The sequence below is a fragment of the Carcharodon carcharias genome, chromosome 11 (genome assembly GCF_017639515.1).
Source record: "Carcharodon carcharias isolate sCarCar2 chromosome 11, sCarCar2.pri, whole genome shotgun sequence".
Classification (NCBI taxonomy): domain Eukaryota; kingdom Metazoa; phylum Chordata; class Chondrichthyes; order Lamniformes; family Lamnidae; genus Carcharodon; species Carcharodon carcharias.
In genome coordinates this window covers 30,227,744-30,255,717 of record NC_054477.1, presented here as the reverse complement: position 1 = coordinate 30,255,717, position 27,974 = coordinate 30,227,744, and the positions used below count along the sequence as shown (strand labels likewise).

Genomic DNA, 27,974 nt, shown 5'->3' with positions numbered 1-27,974 from the left:
ACAACAAGCCCACCAATAGGCAGTTGTCTTGATTATACACCTTCTCATTTCACTTCCTGCAAGGACTCCATTCACTCCTCAGAGTTTCTCCATCTCAATCAAATCTGCTCTAATAATGCAACTTTCACCAGGCAACAAAGACAGTAATGATTAAAGATGAATTTATATTACAAAAAGTCCTGCATTGATGTGTATACAAGCTCTGAAATTTTTAGACTCCAGTGCTTGCATGAAGTATTGTTTGACAGGAATGCAGATTAGAGATGTGGAGGTTGGCGCATCTGATTTGCAGTATTCAAACTAATAATAGAGAGAAATGGAGTTTATAGTGACTACTTTAATATGTATTTTTGAAAATAAAATGAGAAAAAAGATGTTAAACCAAAAGGTAGTGGAAAAATGTTACAGTTGATAAGGGGGGAAAAATTAAATGTAAAACAGGGTTGAAAATTCAATTTACTAACATTTCATGGGAACTACTTTGCAGCATTGATGAGCTGAAAACAATGTGAGCTTGCAAGTAATGTATGTATTTACCTCTCCATTTTGAATTATTCATAGTTTTGTTACAACTGGCCCTTGTGTTGCCTAATATTTCCACTAACAAGATCCTTATCCTTGTCAAAGATGAATTTTATTTATATATATATATATATATATATATATATACACACACACACACACACACACATATGAGAAAAGTGGGGACATACAAGTTCTAACTTGCTGAGCAGCAAATAATTTAAATTATTCTTCTACCTTTGCGACAATAGAAATATTGGGATGACAGGTAACTTCTAAATGGTACTGATTTCCTCTGATCAAAAAAGAAACTAGTTTTTTGTTTCCATGTGAAATGACCTTGCAATTATATAGCACCTTAAGCACCAGAAAGATTCCTGGGTTTTACAGACTGGGCTCTAAAAAAAGCAATATGAAGGCAAAAAATATTAGAATGTATTTAAGGGGCAGGGGCTGAAAGAGCCATTGAAGATAAGTCTTTAGGCGGCTTTTAAAAGCAGGGGAGGAAGAAGCAAGGCACAGAGATTTTGGCAAGTTTAAGACTCATCAAGTTAAATATTTAAACTAAACTGGCTTCCAAAATGGACTTGTGCATACCACTAACTGTAAGCTTTCTCGATGATTTCTCTGCCAGGGTGGACAGATCGATGAATGAATATCCAATTAGCCGATCAGTATTATGAGGTCTTAGAGTCTCGTCATCTTTTCCATATGCCATCCATGCTTGAACTTCTAATCTTTCTTCCTTTAGGTACCAGATCAACGATTGTGTTCGTTTCAGATTTATAGTATTTGCCTGGTCAAAATTCACTGTTACATGACTTTCGTTGACAGTCAGGACTGGTTTTTGAAGCGACGTGCAAATGGCCTCTCTATCATATAGTTTATACCGGAGATAACAGAAAATGGATTTATCCAGATGTGCACGCCCAGCCAGCACTACACAGTGCAATGGGAGCCATATCCTTGATACAGTTAGTGTTATTGATATGTTACTTTCTGGGGATTCCCATTCTTTAATTTCTTCCTCACTTGTTCCACACTTCCAATCCAATGCTTCTGCAGCCTTTGTGACCCGCTCTCTATCACTGGAATGAGCAAAGTGGATTGAAATCTCGAGCCCACCACCCAAGTTATGTAGAGCTCCACAAGGCTGGGCAGAAGCTGTAACTTCTGGAAGACTCACCGCATACCAACCAGAGATACCTTAATATAGAATACAAAATAAATATTTGAGAATCTATTCAAATTACACAGTTTGCATTTTAAAAATATAATACAGTACATGAATAATTAATGTAATTAATTGACATACTGACAACATGGACACAGCAGTTTAGCAGTTATAGTAAGGACAAACAACCGGGGGATCATAAATTCAAATCCTACGATACCAAATTGAATTTTAAAAATCTGGTACTTTGAGGCAGCACTCAGAAAATGATCGTGAAAGCTTCTCATAAAAATTTAACAGTTCAATAATGTCCTTTGGGGAAGAGTATCTGCCAGCCCTACTTAGTCCACTTCCACAGTGGGATCATCCATTGATGACCCAGGACCTTGTCAAGATCAAGTAATGAAAATAACATGAAAGTTCACCTGGCGTATCAGTGTGGAATTCTTGAAGGGAAATGCTTCACTGTTTTTCACTGCGAGATGGCAAATTATCCTGTTTCTATGTAGTGACTGCATCTGAATTTGGAGGAATACCATGTCTACACTAGGAAATTAGCACTCTGACTGAGATTTATTCTTCTCTTTCCCTTGTTAGGTCCCATTTCCTAGCAGTGGGCAAGGAGGGGAGCTGCTCCCGTGTCTTGTTATTCTAACTCAGACTTGTCCAACCTTTTCGCTTACAGTGGGGGAGGGGGGCAAATTTGAATGTTTTTCTCACTCAAGGGGCTGATGAGCAAATTTCAGAAAGATAAGGCTAGGCACAACAATTTACTGAATTTCAAAAAAAAGTTGAGGTTTTAAGAAAAGAAACAGTTGCTGAGCAAAAGTGTCGGAATCTCTTAGCAATAAACTGTTAAGTTAAAAAAGAGTAATTAATAAAAGTGACCAGAGTGTGAGAGGCTCAGTATGTGCGTATCCGGTTCACTCCCACACTTGGGGGTGCTCACTCACTCACCCTCACCCAGTGTGTGTGTGTGTGCGTGTGTCCGAGACTGGAAATAAGGCAGACTCACACTCCCCCTCACTCTCAAACCAGCCTCTCGCACTCACCCCCACACACCCAGTCACTGTCGCGTGGACAGACAGACAGACACACACAGTCTCTTCCCCAGGCTCCAGCCTGCCATTGCTTGGCTCCCTGAGCTCCAGCCCCGCCATACCTTTGCTTCCCGCAGCCTGACATCCTTCAGCACACTACAACGCTGGTGTTCGCTGCTCCTTCAATCACAGACTGTTTCCTCTCCCTCATTTGCTGCCTACAGCTTCACTGGTGAGCCTATCAGCAGCAAATGCAGGAGAGAAACAGCCTGTGATTGGGGGATTAGCTCCATGCAGAATCTTCAATTAAAACTCACCTGTTTGACCAGAATTTTGAAAACTGCCTCCAAGGGCCGCATGGAGGAGCTTCGCGAGTCACATCCAGCCCGTGGGCCGGGTTAGACAAGCCTGCTCTAATTGAACGTGCCAATGTGATTCAAATTGAATCACTTTCCCCTGTTCCTTTTTCCCCTCTTTTCCCATTCCATTCATGCTCTTTCAACTTGCCGAGTCAAATAATCACACTGTGAATCATTTTGCTGGGCATCACATTAAGGGATCATATCCTTTCTACTTTAATGTAGATGGTCACAGTTTTATGTTTTAAAAAGCAGCCTTTGTAGCTAAATCAATCTATTTAACCAATAAATTTAATCAATGCTTTGAACAATAAATAAACTTGTTGCTCCTTTACAACTATTAAACTGCCCTAATCCTCTAACTAAACTTAGATTCGTATGTCCTAATGGTAATAAGTCATTTATTGCACCATATTACCTGTCCGCCTAGTCAGCAAGCCTGCCAGAGGAATTCGTACAGATCCCAAGACAATATCCCTTGATGAACCAATTAAAATCGTGCTTGGTTTAGCTGTCAACATAAAGAATATAGAAAACATAGAAGTTAACAGTTATAAGGAAGAGAAAAGTCTACTGCTTTAACAAGGAAAATCTTAAATATGCAAATTCTGGTTTCAAAATTTTTTAAAAAATGAAACAAAGGATAAAACAAACAAAAGAATGAATTTCTGCAATGCCTTTCACATTTTCAGAATATCCCAAAGTGCTTCACAACCAACAACGTACTTTACTGAAGTGCAGCTGCATGCCAATTTGCACACAGTAAGTTCCCATAAGTAGTAATGAGATAAATAACCCGATAATCTGTTTTTGTTGATGTTGGTTGAGGAATGAATTTTGACCAGAACTTGAGGAAACCTGGCTGCTTTCCAAGAAAAGCAGACAGGGCCTCGAATTAATAGCTTGTATGAAAGGTGACACTTGTAACATTGCACCACTTCTTCAGTATTATACTAAAATGTCAGCTTAGATTATGTGGTCAGGTTTCTGCTGTGGCTTGAATCCATGGCCTAAGACAGAGCAGAGAATAGTACCAGTGAGCAGAGGCTGACAAAACGTTTACACACAAATGTAAACACATTTACAAAAATACTGCATTGCCCTCTTCTGCCTATTCTCCCATTAGTATCAGTGTCTCAAGCAGTCTTGGATTTCTTGATTACATTTACACATACATTTTTAGGAGCTTTCCTGCTGCAATGTGGTGCTACAGCACAGTAATATGGTAGACCATGGAATGGCTGATTTTTGACTATAATTTTCCTAAAATAAATTCTGCATTTCAACCAGACTATGGGAGAGGAAAGGACCAGAAGGACCGGAGGAAGGAGAGAACATAAAATTGAAGAAATGAGATACCCTCCGAGTTTCCACCCACTCTGACCACACAGCGATTTTATGTTGGGGCACGTAAGGCCTCAGACAGGATGCCCGCCCTTGCTCCAACTGAGGTCCTTAAGTGACCAATTACTGGCTGTTTCCCAGTCAGCCTCAATTTTTAGGTTGGCGGGAAGATTGACCTTATGTGGGGGAGCCCAAAAATCAACGGGTTTAGATCTCAGGCAGGAAGGCTGGGGTAGGGGGGGCTCCGTCAGAAGCCCGTCTGACTGGAGGTGTTCCCCCACAATCCTCTTAAGGTCTGGTGGCCTCTGGACCTCCACCCTGACACTCCAATTGCCCCTTCGTGCCCCCACCCCAGCCTTCCTTACCCTCTCCACTTTAGGACACCATAAAAACTTACCTTGGCCTCTGGTCCCTGCACTCAAGGCTCCAATATCTTCCTGAACTTCCTCTTCTGTCCAATGCAACGCTGTTGCTGCAGGGACTAGAGAGCTTGGCTGGCAACTGTCTAAGGCAGGATTTCCCCCTGCGCTCCCCACCTCCGAGTAAGGGGCGGAAGACCCGCCTGCAGCCAACTGACACTCATTTGAGCATAAGCTGGCTGCAGAGCACTCAGAGTCTCTTCATATGATGGGAAGGGAGATCCCGCCATCTGAAAAATTCCGAACTGGGTCTTCCACACAAGTAAGAACATAAGAACTAGGAACAGGAGTAGGCAATTCAGCTCCTTGAGGCTGCCCCGCCATTCAATACGATCATGGCTGATCTCATTTTGGTCTCAACTCCAATTTCCTGCCCTCGCCCCATAACCTTTCAACCCATTACTAATTAAAAATCTGTTTATCTCCTCCTTAAATTTATTCAGCATCCCGACATCCACTGCACTCTGAGGTAGTGAATTCCACAGATTCACCACCCTTTCAGAAAAGTAATTCCTCCTCATCTCTGATTTAAATCTACCACCCCTTAGCCTAAAACTATGGCCTCTCATTCTAGAATGCCCCACAAGGGGAAACATCCGCTCCACGTCTACTTTGTCAATCCCCTTTAGCAACTTATATGCCTCAATTAGATTTCCTCTCATCCTGCTAAACTCGAACAAGTATAGGCCTAAACTGCTCAATCTCTCCTCTTAAGACAAGCCCAGCATCTTTGGAATCAATCTAGTGAACCTCCTCTGGACCGCCTCCAATGTAACTACATCCTTCCTCAAGTAAAGGGACCAAAAGTGCGCACAGTACTCCAGGTGAGGTCTCACCAATGCCTTGTACAGATAGGAAAGAAGCAGTGGTAAATAATTTATTCTGGGCCGCCACGCTTGCTTCATGGCAATCAGGTACAGCAATGGCCAGAAAGTGACTCACCTACCCATCTGCTAAGCCATGGAATTTTGCAGGTATATGAAAATCTAAGAATAGTGGTCTGTGGAGGGGTGAGTTGTAAACAATGACATGTACACCCAAAAGACAAAAGCAGAATGCAAAGAAGCTACCTGCCATTGTAGAGTGATGGTAAATGGTAAACACAGCTTCTGATGATTCAAGCAGTTCAGCCAAGCTAAAACTCTCCCCAGTGGATTTCTGGATGACAAGGTTGCATGGAAACTCGGAGTAATGGTCAAATTCTGGGCAGAATGTACGAGCTACAACCTTAGTGCGTCGTTTTTCATTTTCCAGCAGAAAAGAAATATGAATCGTAATGTAAGCATTCACACCGGTTTCAGATTGGTATTTTAGTGAGTGGTTCATTTCTGCTGCAGCTCTGCAATCACAGAAACAGGGAAATGCCAATCATTTACCCAACTACCAAAGAATTAGGCATTAAGTTTCACAGAAATTATAATTATGAAACTTCAATCAACACACAAGACTCGTTTTTAGATTGACTTCAGGAAATGAGTTCAGTTCAGAAATTTTGCACCTATATCTGAAATGTGCTTCCAAATTGTCACTTAAGAAAGCACCATGTAGGGATAATATCCTTATGCAGAAAGCACCAAAAGTTTCTGCAAATCTTATTATACTGTTGATTTCCTGTGTTGAAACAAAATGAAATGAAACGTCCTCTTTTTTGTTGAAGCCCCAGTGACCCAGCGAATAAACGTACAAAATGGAGTCATTGCTGAGCTTAAAAGTCCTATACCTTTGGCCTGTGCTAAGTTATCTGCTCACTCATCTTCTCATGAAAGTAAAGAAACCAGAACTGTATTTTATTGCATTTTCACAAAAGTGTTGATACCTCGCTTGGGTCAAAAATCAATGTAAAACGGACTTTCAGGATCACGTGAAGTGTAGAGGCAAAGAAACGCAGAAAGAAAGAAAGATTTTGCAATTATTTAGTGCCTTTCACACCCATGAGTCATTCCAGTGCGTTTTATCGACAATTAAGTGTGTTAAAACAGTCAATGCTGTAATTATAGGGAAACACAGCATCTAATCTGCATATAGCAAGGTTCCACAAAACAGAAGAGAGATAAATGACCTGTTTTATAGGCCTGGATTTTTCCTATGGCGGGCGCGGAGCCGACTGCCGCCCACGATCGGCTGTGTGCCGCCATTTTACACAGGAATGCCGGTGAAAGAGCACAGCAATCTCCCTGAGGCAGCTCCATGCCTCAGTGAGATTGAATGGTTATGAAAATAATCAAAGTATCGACTTAAAAATTTATTCAAACATGTCCCCTCAGGTGACGGTGTCACATGATTTGGGACACGTTTGTAAAGGTGGGAAAAGTTATTCACCAATTTTATAAAAGCTCCGGGAAACCTCATCCTGCTCGTGGATGAGGTTTGCTGAAAAACACGAAGGCTGCTTGGGCTTTTCGCCTGTCCACCAACCTTAAGGTTGGATGGGCAGCGTTATTAGGTACTTTAATTAATCTCTTAATGGCATTAATAGGCCCTTAACATTTCGGCGGGCAAGCAGCCAACTCAGGCGCGTGCCTGCCGAATGAAATATCACGATGGCCCGACATCATCGCGTGTCATTTTACGCATCAGCATGACAGGCCCGCTCCTGCACACCAACTGGAAGATTCTGCCCAAAGTGATTTTGGTGACAAATATTGACTAGGACACCAGGAGACTGTCTTGTGCTTTGAATAGTACTACAATTGTTTATTTCCACCTGACAGGGCAGACAGACAGATTTAGGTTTTATGGGAAAATTACAGCACTCCATTAGTACTGCAATTAATTGGCAGCCTAGATTGTCAATGTCACAGAATTAGTGGGAATGACAGAATGCAACCTCATATAATGATCTCTTAAAAACTAATGTGCCTGAAAATAGCACATATTTTAAAATCAAAATGAGTGCTAATTATTCTTAATGTGTGAACCTTGATAGGTCTGAACTGGTAGATTCAAATCAACATTTAAAAACTGGAATAGCTTTATAGAAAAAGGACATGAAGGCTGAAGAAAGTTTATTGTGTAGGCTGAAAGATTGGAGAGGAATATTTTGCTGCACAGGCCCCATGGTTAGAAGATAACGAACTGGTGTGGGAGTCACAAGAATAGGGAAATATCTAATACTATGTTGATACATCCAACAGAGAGCATTGGCGAGAAGTGACTGAAGCATTCTGGGAGAAGTCATCACAGCCACCGCGACTCAGGAAGGAATCGAGAAGGACTCTTGCACTCAACAGGAGGAAGGGCATCCAACAGAGGGCGCTGGTGAGAAGTGACTGAAGCATTCTGGGAGAAGTAATCGCAGCCACCGCGACTCAGGAGGGAATTGAGGAGGACCCACTGTCAAAGAACAGAATAAGATTAAGTACCTCAAGTCCAGTCAGTGGTCGGGGTCAGCAGGGTGTGACTGCAAGTGAGGCAGGTAGAGGGATCCTGTGTTCAGGAACAGAGGAGCCTCATCTCTTGACCTTGTCCAACAGGTACGAGGTACTTGTTCCCTGTGTGGATGAGGAAGAGGGCTGTAGGGAGGATGAGCCAGCTGACCATGGCACTGTGGCATAGGAGGCCATTCAAGAGGGGGGAGCAAAAAGACAAGTGGTAATTGTAGGGGATTCTATAATTAGGGGAATTGATAGCTTCCTTTGTAAGCAGGATCGAGAGTCCCGCATGGTATGTTGCCTGCCCGGTGCCAGGGTGAGGGACATCTCTGACCGGCTTGAAAGGATATCGGAGAGGGAGGGGGAGGATCCAGTTGTTGTGGTCCACGTTGGGACAAATAACATAGAGAAGACTAGGAAAGAGGACCTGTTTGGGGATTATCCGGAACAAGGAACTAAATTAAAGAACAGGTCCTCAAGGGTTATAATCTCTGGATTACTACCCGAGCCACGTGCAAATTGGCATAGGGATGCGAGAATAAGGGAAGTAAATACGTGGTTAAAGGAGTGGTGCAGGAAAGAGGGGTTCCATTCCGTGGGCCACTGGCATCAGTATTGGAACAGGAGGGATCTGTACCGTTGGGACGGTCTCCATCTGAACCGATCTGGGACCAATGTTCTAGCAAAAAGGGTAAATAGGGTGGTCAACAGGACTTAAAACGAGAAAGTGGGGGGGGGGGGGTAAAACTCCAAGAAGTATGACTAATGGGAAACAAAGCAGCAGGTTAGCATGTGGGGAGGTCGGGGGGGGTGTGGTGGATTCAACTTCATGGAAAATTATGAAAAAATTGAAAAAGAGAGCCCAGGAGAGGCTATTAAAGTCTCCAGAACACAAAATAGGACAGAGTGTTTGGAAAGGGCTAGGAATCTAACTTCAAGCACATCAGATAAAGGGACAACAATGAGAAAGGGGACGGGAAATACAGGACTGAAGGTGTTGTATCTGAATGCACGCAGTATACGAAATAAGGTAAATGAGCTTGTGGCGCAGATTGAAATTGGCAGGTATGATGTGGTGGGCATTACAGAGACATGGCTGCAAAGGGATCAGGACTGGAAGCTAAATATCCAAGGATATACATCCTATTGAAAAGAAAGGCAGGTTGGCAGAGGGGATGGGATTGCTTTGTTAGTAAGAAATGAAACTAAATCGATAGCAAGAAATGATGTAGGGTCAGATGATGTAGAATCTGTGTGGGTAGAGTTGAGGAACCGCAAAGGTAAAAAAACCATAATGGGAGTTATGTACAGGCTTCCGAACAAGTCAGGATATGGGGCGCAAGATACACCAGGAGATAAAAAAGGTGTGTAAGAAAGGCAAGGTTACAGTGATCATGGGGGATTTCAATATGCAGGTAGACTGGGAAAATCAGATTGGTAGTGGAGCCCAAGAAAAGGAATTTGTGGAATGTCTACGAGATGGCTTTTTTGGAGCAGCTTGTGGTGGAGCCCACTAGGGAACAGGCAATTCTAGATTTAGTGCTGTGTAATGAGGCAGATTTGATAAGGGAGTTTAAGATGAAGGAACCCTTAGGAGGAAGTGACAATAGTATGATAGAACTTACCCTGCAATTTGGGAGGAAAAAGCTAGAATCAGATGTAACGGTATTACAGTTGAATAATGGCAACTACAGAGGCATGAGGGAGGAGCTGGCCAGAATTGACTGGGAGATGAGCCTAGCAGGAAAGACAGTGGAACAGCAATGACAGGAGTTTCTGGGAGTAATTTGGGAGCAAAAATTCATCCCTAGGAAGAAGAAGCATAATAAAGGGAGGACAAGACAACCATGTCTGACAAGGGAAGTCAGGGACAGCATAAAAGCTAAAGAGAAAGCATACAATGCAGCGAAGAGCAGTGGGAAACCAGGGGATTGGGAAGCCTACAAAGACCAACAGAGGACAACTAAAAAAGAAATAAGGAGGGAGAAGATTAAATATGAGGGTAAACTAGCCAGTAATATAAAAGAAGATAGTAAAAGTTTTTTTAGATATATAAAGGGTAAGAGAAAGGCAAAAGTGGACATTGGGCTGCTGGAAAATGACGCTGGAGAAGTAGTATTGGGGAAGAAAGAAATGGCGGAGGAACTGAATAGGTACTTTGCGTCAGTCTTTACGGTGGAAGACACGAGTGACATTCCCAAAGTTCAAGAGAGTTGGGGGGCAGAGGTGAGTATGGTGGCCATTACCAAGGAGAAGGTGCTAGGAAAACTAAAAGGTCTGAAGGTGGATAAATCATCTGGACCAGATGGATTACACCCCAGAGTTCTGAAGGAGATAGCTGAAGAGACAGTGGAGGCGTTAATGGTGATCTTTCAGGAATCACTGGTGTCAGGGAGGGTCCCAGAGGACTGGAAAATCACTAATGTAACCCCTGTTTAAGAAGGGAGTGAGGCAAAAGAGACGGGAAATTACAGGCCGATTAGCCTGACCTTGGTCGTTGGTAAGATTTTTAGAGTCCATTATTAAGGATGAGATTTCAGAATACTTGGAAGTGCATGGTAAAATTGGGCAAAGTCAGCATGGTTTCATCAAGGGGAGGTCATGCCTGACAAATCTGTTAGAATTCTTTGAGGAGGTAACAAGTAGGTTAGACAAAGGAGAGCCAATGGATGTTATATACTTGGACTTCCAGAAGGCCTTTGACAAGGTGCCGCACAGGAGGCTGCTCAGTAAGATAAGAGCCCATTGTGTTAGAGGCAAGGTACTAGCATGGATAGAAGATTGGCTGTCTGGCAGGAGGCAGAGAGTGGGGATAAGGGGGTCCTTCTCAGGATTGCGGCTGGTGACTAGTGGAGTTCCACAGGGGTCAGTTTGGGACCACAACTTTTCACTTCATACATTAATGATCTAGATGAAGGAACTGAGGGCATCCTGGCTAAGTTTGCAGATGATACAAAGATAGGTGGAGGGACAGGTAGTATTGAGGAGGCGGGGAGGCTGCAGAAGGATTTGGACAGGTTAGGAGAATGGACAAAGAATGGCAGATGGAATACAACGTGGGGAAGTGTGAAGTCATGCAATTTGGTAGGAAGAATAGAGGCCTAGACTATTTTCTATATGGGGAGAGAATTCAGAAATCTGGAGTGCAAAGGGACTTGGGAGTCCTAGTCCAGGATTCTCTTAAGGTTAACTTGCAGGTTGAGTCGGTAGTTAGGAAGGCAAATGCAATGTTGGCATTTATTTCAAGAGGACTAGAATATAAAAGCAGGGATGTGCTGCAGAGGCTTTATAAAGTTCTGGTCAGACCACATTTAGAATATTGTGAGCAATTTTGGGCCCTGTATCTCAGGAAGGATGTGCTGGCCCTGGAGAGGGTCCAGCGGAGGTTCACGAGAATGATCCCAGGAATGAAAGGCTTAACATATGAGAAACGTTTGAGGACTCTGAGTCTATACTCGATAGAGTTTAGAAGGGTGAAGGGGGATCTGATTGAAACTTACAGAATACTGAAAGGCCTAGATAGAGTGGACATGGGGAAGATGTTTCCATTAGTAGGAGAGACTAGGACCCGAAGGCACAGCCTCAGAGTAAAGGGAAGACCTTTTAGAACAGTGATGAGGAGAAACTTCTTTATCCAGAGAGTGGTGAATTTATGGAATTCATTGCCACAGAAGGCTGTGGAGGCCAGGTCATTGAGTGTATTTAAGACCGAGATAGATAGGTTCTTGATTGGTAAGGGGATCAAAGGTTAAGGGGAGAAGGCGGGAGAATGGGGTTGAGAAACTTATCAGCCATGATTGAATGGCGGAGAAGACTCGATGGGCTGAATGGCCTAATTTCTGTTCCTATGTCTTATGATTTGCATTTTTATTAATATTTTCAGGAATATATGTTTAATTTAAAATGAATAGCCAAGTAAACATATGGATGTTTTAGATTATTAACACATATGATTCTTCAAAAGTTACCTCTTGTTTGAAAATTGTTTCTAATTAGCAGGGAGATATTTACTGTTTACTGAAGTCTGTACAAACATTTGAGAGAACATGCTGTTACTGGCAATTCCTGAACAACACAAAGAGAGAAACCTGGGCGGGAGAGTTAATTAGGAATTTCTCTGTTTGTTCAACCAAGCTCTGACTTTAATAATTTTTGGAGAATAAAATTGCTGTGTTGTTACTTTGTTGACATGATGTAGTAAATGATTACCAGTTGCATTTTAAAATTATAACAGCTATACAAGGTATTATGTCTCAATAACTCAAAGTTCAAGTTTCTGTATGGTTTCCATTAAGTGTCACTCCATAGTACTGAATTAACCAGTACGGTGTACATGTGGATCCACTTTCATCATGCCACTCAGCGAGATGCCAAGCTGCTCAAACTTGTCGAGCCAGATCCCAGAAAGTGTTACTACATTCAAATGAAGGGTAAGAAAAAAAAAGTGGTATAACAGAACACAAAAACTCCATTGTCTTAATTAACCTGAAGGCAGCTGCTGATAAAATAATACTCTAGGTGAAATTAAACAAGGCTCTGGAATAGGCAGTCTACTATATTTTTTCAAACATTCAACTGAAGCCCAAAGGGCATTCTCAAAACTGAAAAAAAGGAAGAAGTAAATAAATTGAGAAGCAATTGTTAACATATTTGCCTTAAGAAAGTTCAGAGCAAAATTGTGGACAATTTTGATAACAGCAGACATCAAAAATTCAGAACAGACAAAATGAGATGGCAGAAAAACATTATGCCTTAATGGCTGGGACAATTGGTGCTTCCTGATGCTTCCATACTTTTACTAACAATCTATTATTGAAACCCAAGGGACAATATTCTTCATCCATCTTAATCTTCTGGATTATGTAGTTGATGAGTTGCAAATTTAGAGTTCTCTGTTGGGCCGTTAAATAAGATAATGGCGTCTTTCAGCATTGAAAACCCAGAGTGAAAATGAGAACGAAAAATAAGGATTGTGATAATCATAGCTTAAAAATAATCAACAAAAATGGCTTCAATAGGGCTGACAGCGCTGAAGTAATTAAATTTAATGCTTATCAAATTCTATCCTAGAACACACCAATACAAAAAATGAGCACAAAAGCAGGCTAACGTTATCAGAGTGGAGGGTTGTTAAATGAGGGATATCAGCAGGCTTATTGTACCTTGCAGAGAGTTATGTTTCAGGTCATTAATCTTTTGTCAAGGGTCTACTGAGTATTTCCAGCCTTTTCTGTTTTTATTTCAGGTTTCCAGCATCTACAGTTTTCTGCTTTTGTACTAGAGTGCTTGGGAGTTTTACTCTAGAAAAGCATAGACTTTGATGAAATTTCACTGAGATCATTAAAATACTGAAAGAATAAGATTTGGTCCTTGTGGATAGGCTAGTTACATTATATAAGTTAAAAGGGCCTGGATATATGTCCACAAGTTACTTAAGCATAGAACAAAGTTTGATGACAGAAGGCACTTCTCTCCATAAAGACTCTTGGAGCTATTGAACAATTTGCTACCTTATGGAGTAAATATTCACTGCAAACATTGAAAGGAGAACTGGATGTGGCTGATATCACAGATCATAAAAAGCAGGTGGGGTGGATGGAAATCAAGGTAACTGGAGTCAGACTCTGACAATATTGGACAGGTTTGATAGACCTGCTTTTCCTGTTCGTTACTTTCCTAAATTGCCATATGCCCCTTTCAAACACTTCAAATATTACCACCATTACCTTGATAGCTACTTAAGGCAAAGCAGTTCATCTTCTCACAACCCACTGTGTGAAATATTTCTTCTAATATTACTTTATATTCCTCTAATGATTATTTTCTATCATAACAATTACTTCACTTCAAAGTATGTCAGTGGCAATGAAGTGCTTTGGGGCATCCTGAGATTGTGAAAGATGCCACTTAAAACACAAAATAAAGGGAACAATGTGAAAGGGGGTGCAGGAGCAGAGGGACCTGGGTGAACTAGTGCATAAATCCTAATAGATGTCCTATGTGTAAAACTAAGAATTCTCTTTTTATGGACTTTTCCACCTGTCGGCCCTTGCTATTGCCAGCCTTCTAGTGGTACTCCTAAATTTTGAGGTCTTGATCACCAATTCATTGCGTAGTACAAATAAGCTCTCATCAAAACTATATGTGTTCGTCCTTGGAGTTGTCTTAGTTGAAAAGCAGCGAGGCTTCAGGACAGAGTTGAAAATGATGAGACTTCGGGGCAAGGAGTTAAAAAGTGGCGAGACTTCGGGTCTGAGAGAGTTGTAAAGCAGTGAGCCATCGGGACTACGAAAGTTATCAAACAGCGAGACGTCACGACAGTGAGAGTTATAAAGCAGCGAGCCATCGGGACAGAGAGTTATAAAGCAGTGAGCGTCAGGACTAGCCACCATCAGTCTGCAGGTTCAGAGCCTGCATTCAGAAAACAAAAATTGAGGTGTGGCATTACAGGCAAGCAGGTAGATGATTGGCTGGTGAGTATTTCCTATTTATGTTATCTAAGCTAGGAAATTTCAATCAGGGTAAGTAGAACATTAATTGAAATAATAAGATATTAAGCACAGGCAGGACTAAAGGCATTAATTAAAATGTAATTAATGAAATAATCTATTAATAAATTAAAACCCTTAAAATTCTCAGGGCAGGTGATGTGTTGGAGCTGCAGTATGTTGGAACATGTGGATGCCAGTGTGATCCAAGACAGACACATCTGCAGTTAAGCATCTACAGCTCAAGGAACTTCAGCTCACAACTTTTTGAGCTGGAGTCTGAGCTTTGGACACTACAATGCATCAGGGAGGGGGGAAAAGTTACCTGGAGATTTTGTTGCAGAAGGCAGTCATATCCCTTAGGATTGGGTCTTCTGATTCAGTTCATGGTCAGGGACAGGAGGGTGTGATTGCAAGTGAGCCAGGTATGGGGATTGAGAAGGTAGAAGTGGAGGAGCCTCAGGCTTTGCAATTGTCTGACAAGTTCAACGTTCTTGCAGCTTGTGAGGACAAAGGAGGGGGCTGCAGGGTGGATAAGTGAGCTGACCATGGTATAGGAAGCCATTCAAGAGGAGGGAGTAAATAGGACTACAGCAGTATTAGGGGACAGTCTTGTCAGGAGGAGAGACAGCAGCCGAGAGCAAGAGTCTAAGAAGGCTGTGTTGCCTGTCCGGTGCCAGGGTTTGGGACATCTGTTCTGGGCTAGAGTGGAACTTGCTGGGAGGGGGAGGATCCATGCAGGTACTAATGACAAAAATAGGACTAGGAAAGAGGTTCTGCTCAGGGATTATGAGCAGCTAGGGGCTAAATTAATTAAATCTCTGGATTGTCTCCTGACACATGAGCAAACTGGCATAGGGCAAATAAGATGAGAGTTGAATGTGTGGCTCAAAGATCGGTGTGGGAGAAATGGGTTTTGATTCATGGGACACTGGCACCAGTACTGGGGTAAGTGGGAGCTGTACTGCTCGGAAAGTCTTCACTTGAACTGTGCTGGGACCAGTGTTCTGGCAAGTCATATAATTAGGGTGGTAGAGAAGAATTTAAACTAAATAGTGGGGGTGAGGGATCAAGTGAGGAAAAATGTGATAAATTAAAGGGAGAGGACAAGGCAAGACAGCAAAGTAGCAAAAGGGTAAAAGTGAATCAGAGCATGACAGGAAGGGACATAGCATATAAACTTAAGAATGTGCCAGCAGATAAGACCAGAAGTTGCCAAAATAGTAAAAGGACAGAACTAAAGGCACTATGTCTGAATGCATGTGGCATTTGTAACAAAATGGATGAATTGTCAACTCAAATAGAAATAGATATGGATGATCTGATAGCCAGTACAGTGACATGGCTGCAAGGTGACAAAGGCTGGGACCTGAATATTCAAGGATACATGACATTTTGGAAGGACAAGAAGCTTGTGGGATAGCTCTGTGGGGTGACATTAGTACAACAGTTCTAAAGGTGAAGATATAGAATCAGTTTGGGCAGAGATGGGAAATAGCAAAGATAAGAAGTCACTTGTACAAGTAGTTTATAGGTCACCTAACAGTAAAGAAATAATGGGGCCTTGTGAGAAAGGTGCGGCAATAATCATGGATGATTTTAATCTACATATAGAATGGACAAATCAAGATTGTCAAAGTTAGCCTGGAAGATGAATTCACAGAGTGTTTCCAGAACAGTTTCTTAGAGCAGCACATTCTAGAGCCAACCAGAGAGCAAGCTATTCTAGACCTGGTAATGTGCACTGAGACAGGATTAATTAACGACCTCATAGTAAACGATCCCCTAGGCAGTAGTGCTCATAACATGACTGAATTTCGCATTGGTTTGAGAAAGAAAGAATAGGTCTAAGGCTAGTGTTCAAACCTAAATAAAGGCAATTTTCAAGGTATGAAGAGCTAGCTAAAGTGAACTTGGAAATTGGATTAAGGGCTAGGTCAGTAGAGATGCAGTTGAAGATGTTTAAGGAGATATTTCATAACACGTGCAAAGATACAATGCAGTGAGAGAGAAAGTCTCCGGGAGAAGGATGCACCATCTTTGGCTAACTAAATAAGTTAAAGATAGTATTAGATTGAAAGAAAAAAAGTGTACAATTCAGTGAAGATTAGTGGCATGTCAGAAGTTGGACAGAATGTAAAAGCCAGCAAAGAGTGCCTAATAAAATAATGAGGGAGAAATTAAAGTATGAGAGAAAGCTAACTAGATATATAAAAATGAGTAACAGTTTCTACAGGCATTTAAAAATGAAAACATTAACTAAAGTGAATGTTGATCCTCTAGAGTGTGTGTCTAGGAAATTAATAATGGGAAATAAAGAAATGGTGGATGCATTGAACAGATATTTCACGTCTGTCATCACTCCAGAAGACACAAATAGCATCCCAGATATAATTGTAAATCAAGAGATAAACCAGAGGGAGGAACTGAAAACAATTGCAATCACCAAGAGTAGAGAAAGTTATTAGAACTGAAGGCTGACAAATTCCCAGGTCCTAATGGACTTCATCCTAGGGTCTTAAACGAAGTGGGTGCTCAGATAGTAGATGCTTTGGTTTTAATTTTCCAAAATTCCATAAGTTCTGGAAAGGTCCCATCAGATTGGAAAATAGCAAATATAAATTCCTCTATTCAAGAAAGGAGGGAGACAAAGCAGGAAACTATTGGCCAGTTAGCCTAACATCTATCATAGGAAAATTGTTAGAATCTATTCTTGAGGAGGTTAAAGCAGCGCACTTATAAAATCTTAATGCAATTAGGTATATTCAACAAATAGAATGTAGTCCTTTATTGCAAGGGGAGTGGAGTATAAAAGTAGCGAAGGTTTGACACAGTTGGTAAGACCACATCTGGAGTACTATGTACAGTTTTGATCTCCATATTTAAAAAAGAATATAATTGCGTTAGAAACAGTGCAGAGAAGGATCACTAGGCTGATTCCTGGGACGAAGGGGTTGTCTTCTGAGCAAAGGTCGGACAGGTTGTGCTTGTATTCCATCGGAGTTTAGAAGAATGAGAGGTGATCTTATTGAAACATAACATCCTGAGGGGGCTTGAAAGGATGGTTGCTGAAAAGGTGTTTCCCTTTGTGGGAGAGGCTAGAGCTAGGGGGGACAGTTTAAAAATAAGAGGTCACCCAGAGATGTGGAGAATTTTTCTTCTCTTAGAGGATCATTAGTCTGTGGAACTCTCTTCCCCAGAGTACAGTAAAGGCAGAGTCATTGAATATTTTTAAGGCTAAGTTAGATAGATTTTTGACTGACAAGGGTATAGGGGTAGACAGGAAAGTAGAGGGCACAATCAGATCAGGCATCATCTTATCGAATGATGAAGTATGATTGAGGGACCAAGTGGTCTACTCCTGCTCCAAATTCATATGTTCATAATGAATCTGCAACTCACCTTTTCCATGTCAGTTTCTTTATCTTTCCTATAATGGGTGGCTAAAACCAAACCATGTTCCACCTATGGTTTAACCAATATCTTGTGCAGATTTGTCTTTATTTTTAATATAATTTTTAAAAATTCATTCATAGGATGTGGGCTTTGCTGGCAGGGCCAGCATTTATTGCCCATCCCTAGTTGCCCTTGATAAGGTGGTGGTGAGCTGCCTTCTTGAACTGCCGGAGTTCTTGTGGTGTAGGTACACCCAGTGTTTTTAGGAAGGGAGTTCCAGGATTTTGGCTCAGTGACAATGAAGGAATGGCGATATATTTCCAAGTCAGGATAGTGAATGGCTTGGAGGGGAACTTCCAGATGGTGGTATTCCCATCTATCTGCTGCCCTTGCCCTTCTAGATGGTAGTGGTCGTGGGTTTGGAAGGTGCTGTCGAAGGAGCCTTGGTGAGTTCCTGCAGTGCATTTTGTAGATGGTACACATTGCTGCTACTGTGCATCGATGGTGGAGGGAGTGAACGTTTGTGGTATAATAAACTCAGAATCCAATCAGTCTTTTTTTAGGGCTTTTACAGCTGAAATTCTGCTTTAAAAATCTATCAACATCTCCGTTCAATTGAGATGTTTCATATTTGTGATATATAACCATTCTTCATTCCTAACTGAATTATGCTTCATCACATTTATTATTAAATTGAATTTGTCACACATCCTTGAATGGTCCATGTCTTTCCACAGACTCCTGCATTTTTCCTCAGTTTATCATGCACTCATTTAGTCTCAGAAAATTTTGACATTGTTCCCACAATGCCCATCTCTAAATAGTTCATGTACCTCCTGGGAACCACCACACGAATTTCTAGCTACATCTTGTCAACCTGTGAAACATCCAGTGACTCAAACACACTACTTGTTATCTTTCAATCATCCTTCTTGATCACCTTACATTCAATATGATGGGCCTTAATCTTCGCAACAAGTCTCTTACATGGCACTTTGTCAATTGCTTCTTAAAGGTCCAAATGCATCACATTAACAGCATTCCTTTTGGCTACCTGGTCAATAATTTATTTGAAGAGTTTAATTAGTTTTTAGATGCAAAAATATAAAGAAACAAAAACACAAATGGGTGCTTAAATCAGTCACAATACTTTTTAACAATGTTATTTTTAAAATGCGACCTGGAGAGCAGAAGTCCCATTTTAAGTTTAACACTAACAAAATCAGATTATGAAATATTACTTTATTTTCCTCACCTTGCTGCAGCTTGTAGGCCTGAAGCCCGGAGCAGCTGTACAGAAATTGACACAGCACGAGATGCTATGAAACCTTTCCTGGCATTCTCAGTTGTTTGTACTGAACATCTGTATCTTACACTAACATCCAATAAGCCTGGAATACATGTGAAAGAATTACGTCAAATTCAAGTTAAGCTACATTAATTTGATGCTGCAGCATGGATGGTAAAATATTCAGAGTCTAATCAGCTTTATAGTCTAGGAAAATGAACATTACATGATTACTTGATGTCTCAGCTTAACTTTTAGAAAATTCTTATTATTTTAAAAATCACACTGGACAATTTTTTTCAATCAAACATGGAACAGTAACTGCTTTCCTCAACAGAAAACAAAATAACTCAGTATTATCATGTTATAGGCTAAAACTATAGCAATTCAAGTTGTTAGCTTTTTGGAGTTTGTGTTAGCTTTTATGAAGCTATTGTCAGATTATGTTAGCTTTCTAGATTGGTATGTATTGACATTTTGCTGCAGCATTCCAATCTGAATGATGTACTTCACTAAATGCGGTCATAAAGATTAGTTATTAGATATGAGTCAGTTCACCTATTTATTTAATCCTCTCTGATGTAGATTAAGAAAAATGAAAAAGTTTTACGTACCAGTGGAACATGGAGATTGTCCTTCGTTTTCTGTTCTAGACATTAGGGGAATGCCAAATGTCTGAACACCAACTTCCTTGTGATGTTGCATAGTTACCATAGCACACAGCTTGGACAAAGGGAGGACACCCCTGGCAACAACCTGGTCTCTCACATTAGGGTAATAATACCTAAGAGAATAAAATGAGCTTGTTACACAACTTCATAATAAATTAACTCCCTAAAGCCTCTCTACCATCTGCATGACAAAAGTTAAGAGTGTGATGGAATACTCTCCACTTGGCTGAATTAGTGCAGCTCCAACAACACTCAAGTAGCTTGAGGCCATTCAGGACAAAGCAGCCTGCTTGATTGGCATCCCATCCACCACCTTCTACATTCACTTCCTCCACCACCGACGCATAGTGGTAGCATTGTGTGCCAGCTACTAGATGCACTGCAGCAACCCACCAGCACTTTCCAAACCCGCGACCTCTACCGCCTACGACAAGGGTAGCAGATGCATGGAAACACCACCACTTGCAAGTTCCTTTCCAAACCACACAGCATCCTGGCTTGTAACTATATTGCTGTTCCTTCATTGTCAGATCAGAAACCTGGAACTCCCTTTCGAACATCATTGGGATGTAACTACGTCACATGGACTGCAGTAATTCCAAGAGATGGCTCACTATCATCTGTTCAAGGGCAATTAGGGTTGGGAAACAAATGCTGACCTTGCTGGCAACACTCATATCCCAAGAAAGAATTTTTAAAAAAGTGTTTAAACACCAATAAGATAATCATAATAATTTAAGAGCTTGTAATGTGGCTCATTTATGCTTGCTAAAAGCAACATACATTCACACCCAGGGATCTGTTCTCTGCAAACAAAAGGAATATGTTCAAGCCTTGCACCTTTTTTGAACTACCAGGGCACTTGGAAATCCTATAGTTAATTCCCTGTTGCTTTCTCCTTGGCAAAGCCTTGGCCAGTCAGAATCAACTTGCCAACCAATCCAACCAAGAAAGGCGGTCCAACAACAGCGTCTTCTCTCAAGCCATCTTGCCCAGCCATCAAGGTGCAAATCACTCAAGCCAGCACTGCTGGGTGGGACACATCGCTCGTATGCCTGACACCAGACTCCTGAAGTAATTGCTCTACTTGGAGCTCGGTTGTGACAGGAGACTCCCAGGAAACGGCAGAAATGTTAGGGATGTCCTCAAAGCATCCTTGAAGAGGTCAAGCATTCCTGACAACTCATGGGAGACCCTGGCTTGTGATCGAGCGAAATGGAGAAGGCTCGATTAGGAGGACACTGAGCACACTGACAGACTTCAGCGGAAGCGTGCAGAAGCGAAGACAAGGCATCAAAGGTAGCACACAAACCTAAAAACAGATCATCTGCCCACCCCTTCAAGCACCATCTACCGCACATGTGGCAAAGTCTGCAGATTGTGCATTGGACTTATCAGCCATTTCAGAGCACATCGAAGCAGAGTGGAAGCAAGTCATCTCTATCCCAATGGATTGCCTAAGGAGGATCCTTTAATCCTGTGGTATAAATTTTTGTGATCGTTTCAAATTTGGCATTCTTGTGTTTGTCCTCAGGAGTGCAAGACAAAAACCTTTGGCAACACATCTCTTCTTTCAGCAGTAAACACAGATTCACATGTTCAGCATAAATTTGATGCAATTGATGACACATCTCACATTGAACAACCACACACTTAAGTCTCCTGTTTATTTCTCTGCTGGTTGAGATCTATTTGTTTCTCTTTGTTTCTATGATATCAGCACTTACCTACACCAGATCTCAAACTGAATGCCACCACTTCCTGTAAGCTTTTGTTTTGAGCAAGCATTCAGCAATATTCTCTGAACTGGAAAGTCTGGTGGGATGAGAAGAGTGTGACTTTGACAGTCATTAAATAGAGGATCTGGTACACACAATGTTGTTGCTGTGCGGAAAGGCTTTAAGATGACGTCTGCAGTAAAACAGTAGGTACAAAAGTGATTTAACTCAACTATGCAGGAAACAATTACCATTGCATTTAAAAACAAGAACCAGTTTAAGAGTCGGGGTTAATCTAAATAGAAGCAGACTTTCCAGAACATCTCGCATGAGCCCTAAGCATCTTATTACTGAAAAAATTTATCATGCGACATTTTAAATATGTAGTTATATGCAATAAATCCATAACTGATGATATAATAAATACAGCAGAAACATTTTATGTATTAACTTCTAAGCATATGGGTACTGCTGGCAAGGAAAACATCTAATGTCCATCCCTAGCTGCTCTGCTGTTGGACTGGGCCTTCTTTGTGAACTGCTGCAATCTTAGTAGTTTGATGCAATTGAGCAGCTTACTAGGCCATTTCAAGGGCAGTTACAAGAGAGATGAAGGAAGCCATTTGGCTGATCTCGCTCATCCTTCTTAGAAACCTGCAATCCCCACCATCACACTTTAATCACCCTAGGGCTATCATCTTTACTAACCAACTTAGAAGATCACTCCAATAACAACATGTATTTAAATAGTACCATCAATGTAAAAAAAAACCTCATGGCGTTTTACAGAGCTATAATCTGACAAAAATGTACAACAAGGCAAAGGTGTTGCTATTAGGAGGGATGACTAAAACTTGGTCAAAAGAAGTAGGTTTCACAGAGGCCTTAAACAAGCAGAGGGACTTAGAGACAAAGAAATTTAGGAAAGGAATGCTAACGCACGGGCCCGAGGTGATTGAAGACATAGCTGTCAATGGTGGGAGGAAGGCAGGGGTGGATGCACAAAAAGTCGGTATTAGAGATATGATGAGTTCATCTGGGGAACTGTACTACTGGAGAAGGCAACAGAGTAATGAGGGGCAAACCTGTGAAGAAATTTAAATAAGGGGATGAGTATTTTAAATGATGTAGTGTTGGGGATCAGAAGCCAATGTAAATCAGCAAAGACACCAGTGATGCGTGAGTAGGATATACTTTGGGAAAGGACAATGGCCAAGGAGGGGGAAGAATTGGTATTAAGGGTGCACAGTTTGTGATGGGGCCCTGAAATGATAACTTCAATCTTCACAATGTTTAACTCAAGTAAATTACAGCTCGTCCAAGACTGGATATCAAACAGAACGACAATACAAGCCTGGTAGAGATGTGAGAGATCACAAAGAGGCAAAGCATGGGTGTCATCATGGTACATGGAAAACCTGACCCCAAATCTACAAATAGTGGGGCAGCAAGTAGATTTGGAAGAGGAAGGGGCCAAGGATGATCCTTAGGGGACTCTAGGGGTAACAGCGCAGGAATGGGGTAAGGTGAGAAAAGAAACTTTTGCTGGCAATGATTAGATAGGTATGAGCAAACCAAATGAGGGCAATCCTACTGAGTTAGAATATAGAAAAAAATGTACTGGAGGAGGGAGGAGGGGTTGGCTATGTTATTTAGTATATGGTAACCATTCTTGGTACATTATCAGCTTCATACCTGTTTGTGTTCACAAGTGATCTCGATTCCTTTTGATAATCCTTTGCCTGTTGTACTGAAAGTTTTTTAAACAGCTGCTAAGCTCATTTCTAGTTCACATTTTGACATTTGATGGTCTGTTTTATATTTTTGGAAGTTCCTGCATACTTTCTATTAACACAATTTCTTCTTTGAATTTACAATTTATAAGAATTACAAAATGGTTATTGTATTATGCTACACGCAGATTGGAAAACAGGATTCTAGGAATATAAAATTGCTTACCATTTACAAATGGCAATGTCTCAGTTATGGTATCTGCATCTTGAGTTGGGAAATAATATTGAATATAGCAGTCTGCTTCTCCCCAGACAGTGGACTGCAAGGGAGTCAATCCTTTAAGTTGTACCACATTTATCTCAAATATGTGCTCCATCAGTGATTCTGTCTCCCCTCTGTCCAACTGAGAAAATATGTATCAGTATATCAGAATGGTGTGGTTATATTTTTGAACCTTAAAAACTGCATACATTTAACAAAATAAAACTATTACAGAGTTTACACCACACTTGTATGATAGTGAATGGTTTCTGGAGAACACAAGCAAGGTATTTCCCTAGAAGTAATTATTTCAGCAACTTCAATGTAAACTAATATCTTGGTGCAATGGAAATAGTTGGCACCAGTCAGCATGGATTTTAGGGCTGCATTTATGCTGCACTTATCCATTGACATAAAGTAGTTTTACCTGCATACTGACACAGAAGTGGGCGCATTATACTGGAGGCAGGTGCCTACCTAACTCCACAATGCATTAAAGCAGTGCAACAACTTTTCCAGGATGGTGTCTCATTCCGCTTCTCACTGCCCTGTCTGATGTGAAGCTGGATTTAAAAGGTGGTCAGGGATCCTGTCAATTTATCAACCACTTAATACACTTATAACAGATCGTGTTGAGAAAGTGGACAACCCTTTCTCCCAACAAGATGGAAGATGAGTCACTGGTAAATCAGAGTTTTGCACCTACACATAAGCTCATATGACAAAAGTTTCTCCTGGGAGGCACTGCAACCCACAAACAAATGAAGCTCTTAACATCAACAATTTTCATGCTGTTAGCTACACTTTGACCCTATAGTTACTGGTCAGAGACTACTAATATATTATAACTATAGTTTAAGCTGGATGAAATGAGAGGTTTCAGAGACTGACACAAATAAATGAGCATCAAATGCTTATCTGGTTCTTGGTGCAAATGAAAAGTTTGTGTTCGGAGTGTATGTTTGTCTAGCTCAGGTGGAAATATGCATTTCAACTGCATTAAAACACACATTGAACATTAGATATAATCACAAACCTTTGAAGGAACTGAAGGCACTTGATCCAGAAAATGAGGTGTCCGCTGGAAACCAGAGACTGAAGTTCCCTCGTCATTTTTTAGTCTCTGAAGTGCTACTATTTGGTTTGCTTCTCCCATTGCAAGTAGAACACGAAGGCTGCCCCTTTGGTTGCCTGTGAAAACATCCATCATTGGCATGTAGCTGTCCACAGCAACCACAGGATATTGAGCTTGGAGCAGTAACTGTGAAATCTTAGGATCCCTTTTGATTTACAAAAGAAAAATCAGTGTGTCAAATGGAAAGTGCTCACAACTTAAGACAATTACTGTTTTCCCCTCAAATGTCATTAGTTTTCAAAAACCACACGTAATTTAATAAAAAACATTTGCAAGCTTTTAAACACCAAACTAACCAGATAGAAAATAGGTACGATTTTAACATAAGAACCTATCTACGAAAATAATCATCCATTTCCATTAAATCCCAAGCTTACACAGGGACTATAATTACATCAAATACATCAAAGCTTTAATTACATTTTAAAAATATTTTGTATTCTAGTTATCTAGAGTTCCTCTTGCCCCTTGTAACCATTTCTCTATTTTCATATTAACACCTAGCAGCTACTTGACATTTCCTTTACTCAGACTGAAAACTCGCTGCGTGAATAATGAAGAGCAAAACCTACAGCCTACCATTCTACGGTAAATTCCTGAAGAGGGTACACTCCCACAAAAGGTTAAACAGTTGCTTCTCAAATTTCACTCCAGCCATTTGGTATATATTCTAGACTTATGTTGAGAAGGTTTTTATTTCTGTACAAAACATATTGCCAGGTTGCATAACTTTTGGAGAATGCTGTAAGATTGATATACTTCAATTGGACATGGAAAAGAAAATTGTCAGTGGAGAAAAATTAAAAAATACCTTTCCTCCCGATTGAGAAATTAGAACCAAAAGCCAACAGAAATAGAAACAGAAAACCTTTTAAAGCATCACCACGTTTACATAAAGGCCCAGATTTTCACAGACCACAGGGACTCCAAAATGGCAGAAGGACACTGGATCTGGAAGTCCTGCATCCATTCTGACAGAATTATTTCCACTGTGCAAGATGAAAACTTTATCCTGGTCTTCACACCTGACCACAAGTTAGGAAATTTCCCAGCTTGCCACACCTGCCTCAGGAGAAAGGCCCCTGAATGGTGAGATCTGTCCGGCCTGCCACCTCCAGATGCAGATCAGAAGTAGTCACAGGGGATGCTGAGGTGGGCTGTCTAAAAGGCCTGCCTCAGTTCTCTGGTACTTCATCCCAGTTGTTCTGTTAAATATTAGGCCCTCTAGCCCTCACTCACTCCTCATGCCAACTCATACCCCACCACCCACCCCAGTGGCCCCTTATAGTTCCTATGCCAACTCATGCCAACCCACCCACCACCCTTTGCCATTACACCATCCATACCCACCATGGGCAGACCTCAGGAGGCATGTTGAGATGAAATAAAATAAAGTTCTAAATATCTATTACATCTTTCACTATATTAAAAAAAAAACTTTGTCATGATAGCCCATTCAAACATTTAAATCCATCAAGTACTTAACCTCTTATAAAAACAAGCAATCCTGTTCATAATTCCACAGCTAATCCTTTAATAACTTCCAGCTGTCAAACTGCAAACCTACAACCCCCTACTGATAATAGGGAAACCCCATTGTGTGATTAAAGATTTAGGACCATAAAAATTTTGAAAATAGATCATGTTTATTGTGGATTGGACCAAGTCGTAAATTTGGATCCAATATACTTAATCAAAGAAACAAGAGCACCCAGAACAAATTTGAATTTGTAAAAAAGACTGACATTTATATAGTTCTTTTCATGACCACCAGCCTCCGCTAAGCATTTTACATCCAACATATACATTTGAAGTGTAGTCACTATTATTATGTAGTAAATGTGGTAGCTAATTTGCACACGGTAAACTCTCACAAACAGCAATGTAATAATCACTGGATTATGTTTTTGTGATGTTAATTGAGGGATAACTATTGGCCATGAAAACCAAGGATAACTCCCCTGCACTTCTTCAAAATAGTGCCATTTACATCTGGCAGATGGGGCCTCGGTTTAATGTATCATCCAACCAGCATCTCTGACAGTGTAGCACTCCTGCAATACTACACTTGTGTGACAGCCTTGATTTTTGTGCTCAAGTACTGTACTGAGACTTGAACCTGGAACCTCGTGAATCAGAGACAAGATTTTTACCAACTGAGCCACAACTGACATTTGATCCCACAAAGTAGACAAGTGGTTGCTATCACCATTGATGATTTAAATTATTTGTTCATGACTAAAATTCGACAGCAAAATTTATCACTTAATCACAGGTTCAGTCTGAAAGCTTGTGAAGCAATTCACTCACAAAAGGAACACATGTGAGGAGATTCACCCTAGAGGATTCAGTTCTCCAATACGAGTGTTGTATGATCTGTACCAATTGTGTTTTCAACCAGAGTTAATTTCTTCTGCATTTCCAAATTTCAACTTGAGTTTCCCCACTTTGAGATTAACTGGTAGCCTTCCGGCAAATGTGTTTTGGAAGAACATAACATTGCAGGGCTTTCGATAGTTACTTAATTGAAAAGGTGAAGGAGGTTGTCCCCTTCTAAATTCATTTTGGCTGTTGATAATCAGATTGCCACCAGACATGAAATCCTTAAATTTACTTCTGATAATTAAATCATTATGTGAAGTAATTAAAAAATGTTGTGCATATAGAAGTTTTACAATTTCGGATGGTCAGTTATAAAATTCAGGTTCAAAGGTAACTGGACATCATTCTACTGGAAAGTACACCCATTTCTGTTTCATTGTAGTCCTACCAAGCCACTAATGACTGACATCTAATGGAACCTGCTTCACTACAGTTTACAAATAATCTCAAATGACCAGATTATTAATAGGAAAAGACAAGCTGAGGTCATTTTAGCACTCATTATTGTGCCATTAAATAACAACAGCAAAAGGCAGCTGCCCTCTGATGGTGGTGAAGGCGAGTAAACAGGAAGGGGCAGCCAGGTTAGGAAGGTCAGGATGCAGTGGGGATAGCAGTGGCAACGGTGTAGGATAAAGCTGTGGCAGGCAGCAGCCTGAATTCTTTGAATGC

General features: G+C 40.9%; 1 protein-coding gene across 4 annotated transcripts in view; it reads right to left on the bottom strand.

Moving 5' to 3' along the window:
* c2cd3 (C2 domain containing 3 centriole elongation regulator) overlaps nucleotides 1–27,974 on the bottom strand; it is a 149,694-nt gene that overhangs the window by 61,054 nt on the left and 60,666 nt on the right. For all 4 annotated transcript variants that reach the window (XM_041199609.1, XM_041199606.1, XM_041199608.1 and 1 more), the window contains 8 exons: nucleotides 24,822–25,065; nucleotides 23,750–23,927; nucleotides 21,800–21,983; nucleotides 20,016–20,185; nucleotides 19,369–19,504; nucleotides 5,929–6,197; nucleotides 3,514–3,606; nucleotides 1,120–1,728 (listed from right to left, as the gene is read on the bottom strand). In XM_041199609.1, the coding sequence (XP_041055543.1) occupies nucleotides 1,120–1,728; nucleotides 3,514–3,606; nucleotides 5,929–6,197; nucleotides 19,369–19,504; nucleotides 20,016–20,185; nucleotides 21,800–21,983; nucleotides 23,750–23,927; nucleotides 24,822–25,065 (1,883 nt within the window). The remainder of the gene's footprint in view (nucleotides 1–1,119; nucleotides 1,729–3,513; nucleotides 3,607–5,928; nucleotides 6,198–19,368; nucleotides 19,505–20,015; nucleotides 20,186–21,799; nucleotides 21,984–23,749; nucleotides 23,928–24,821; nucleotides 25,066–27,974) is intronic.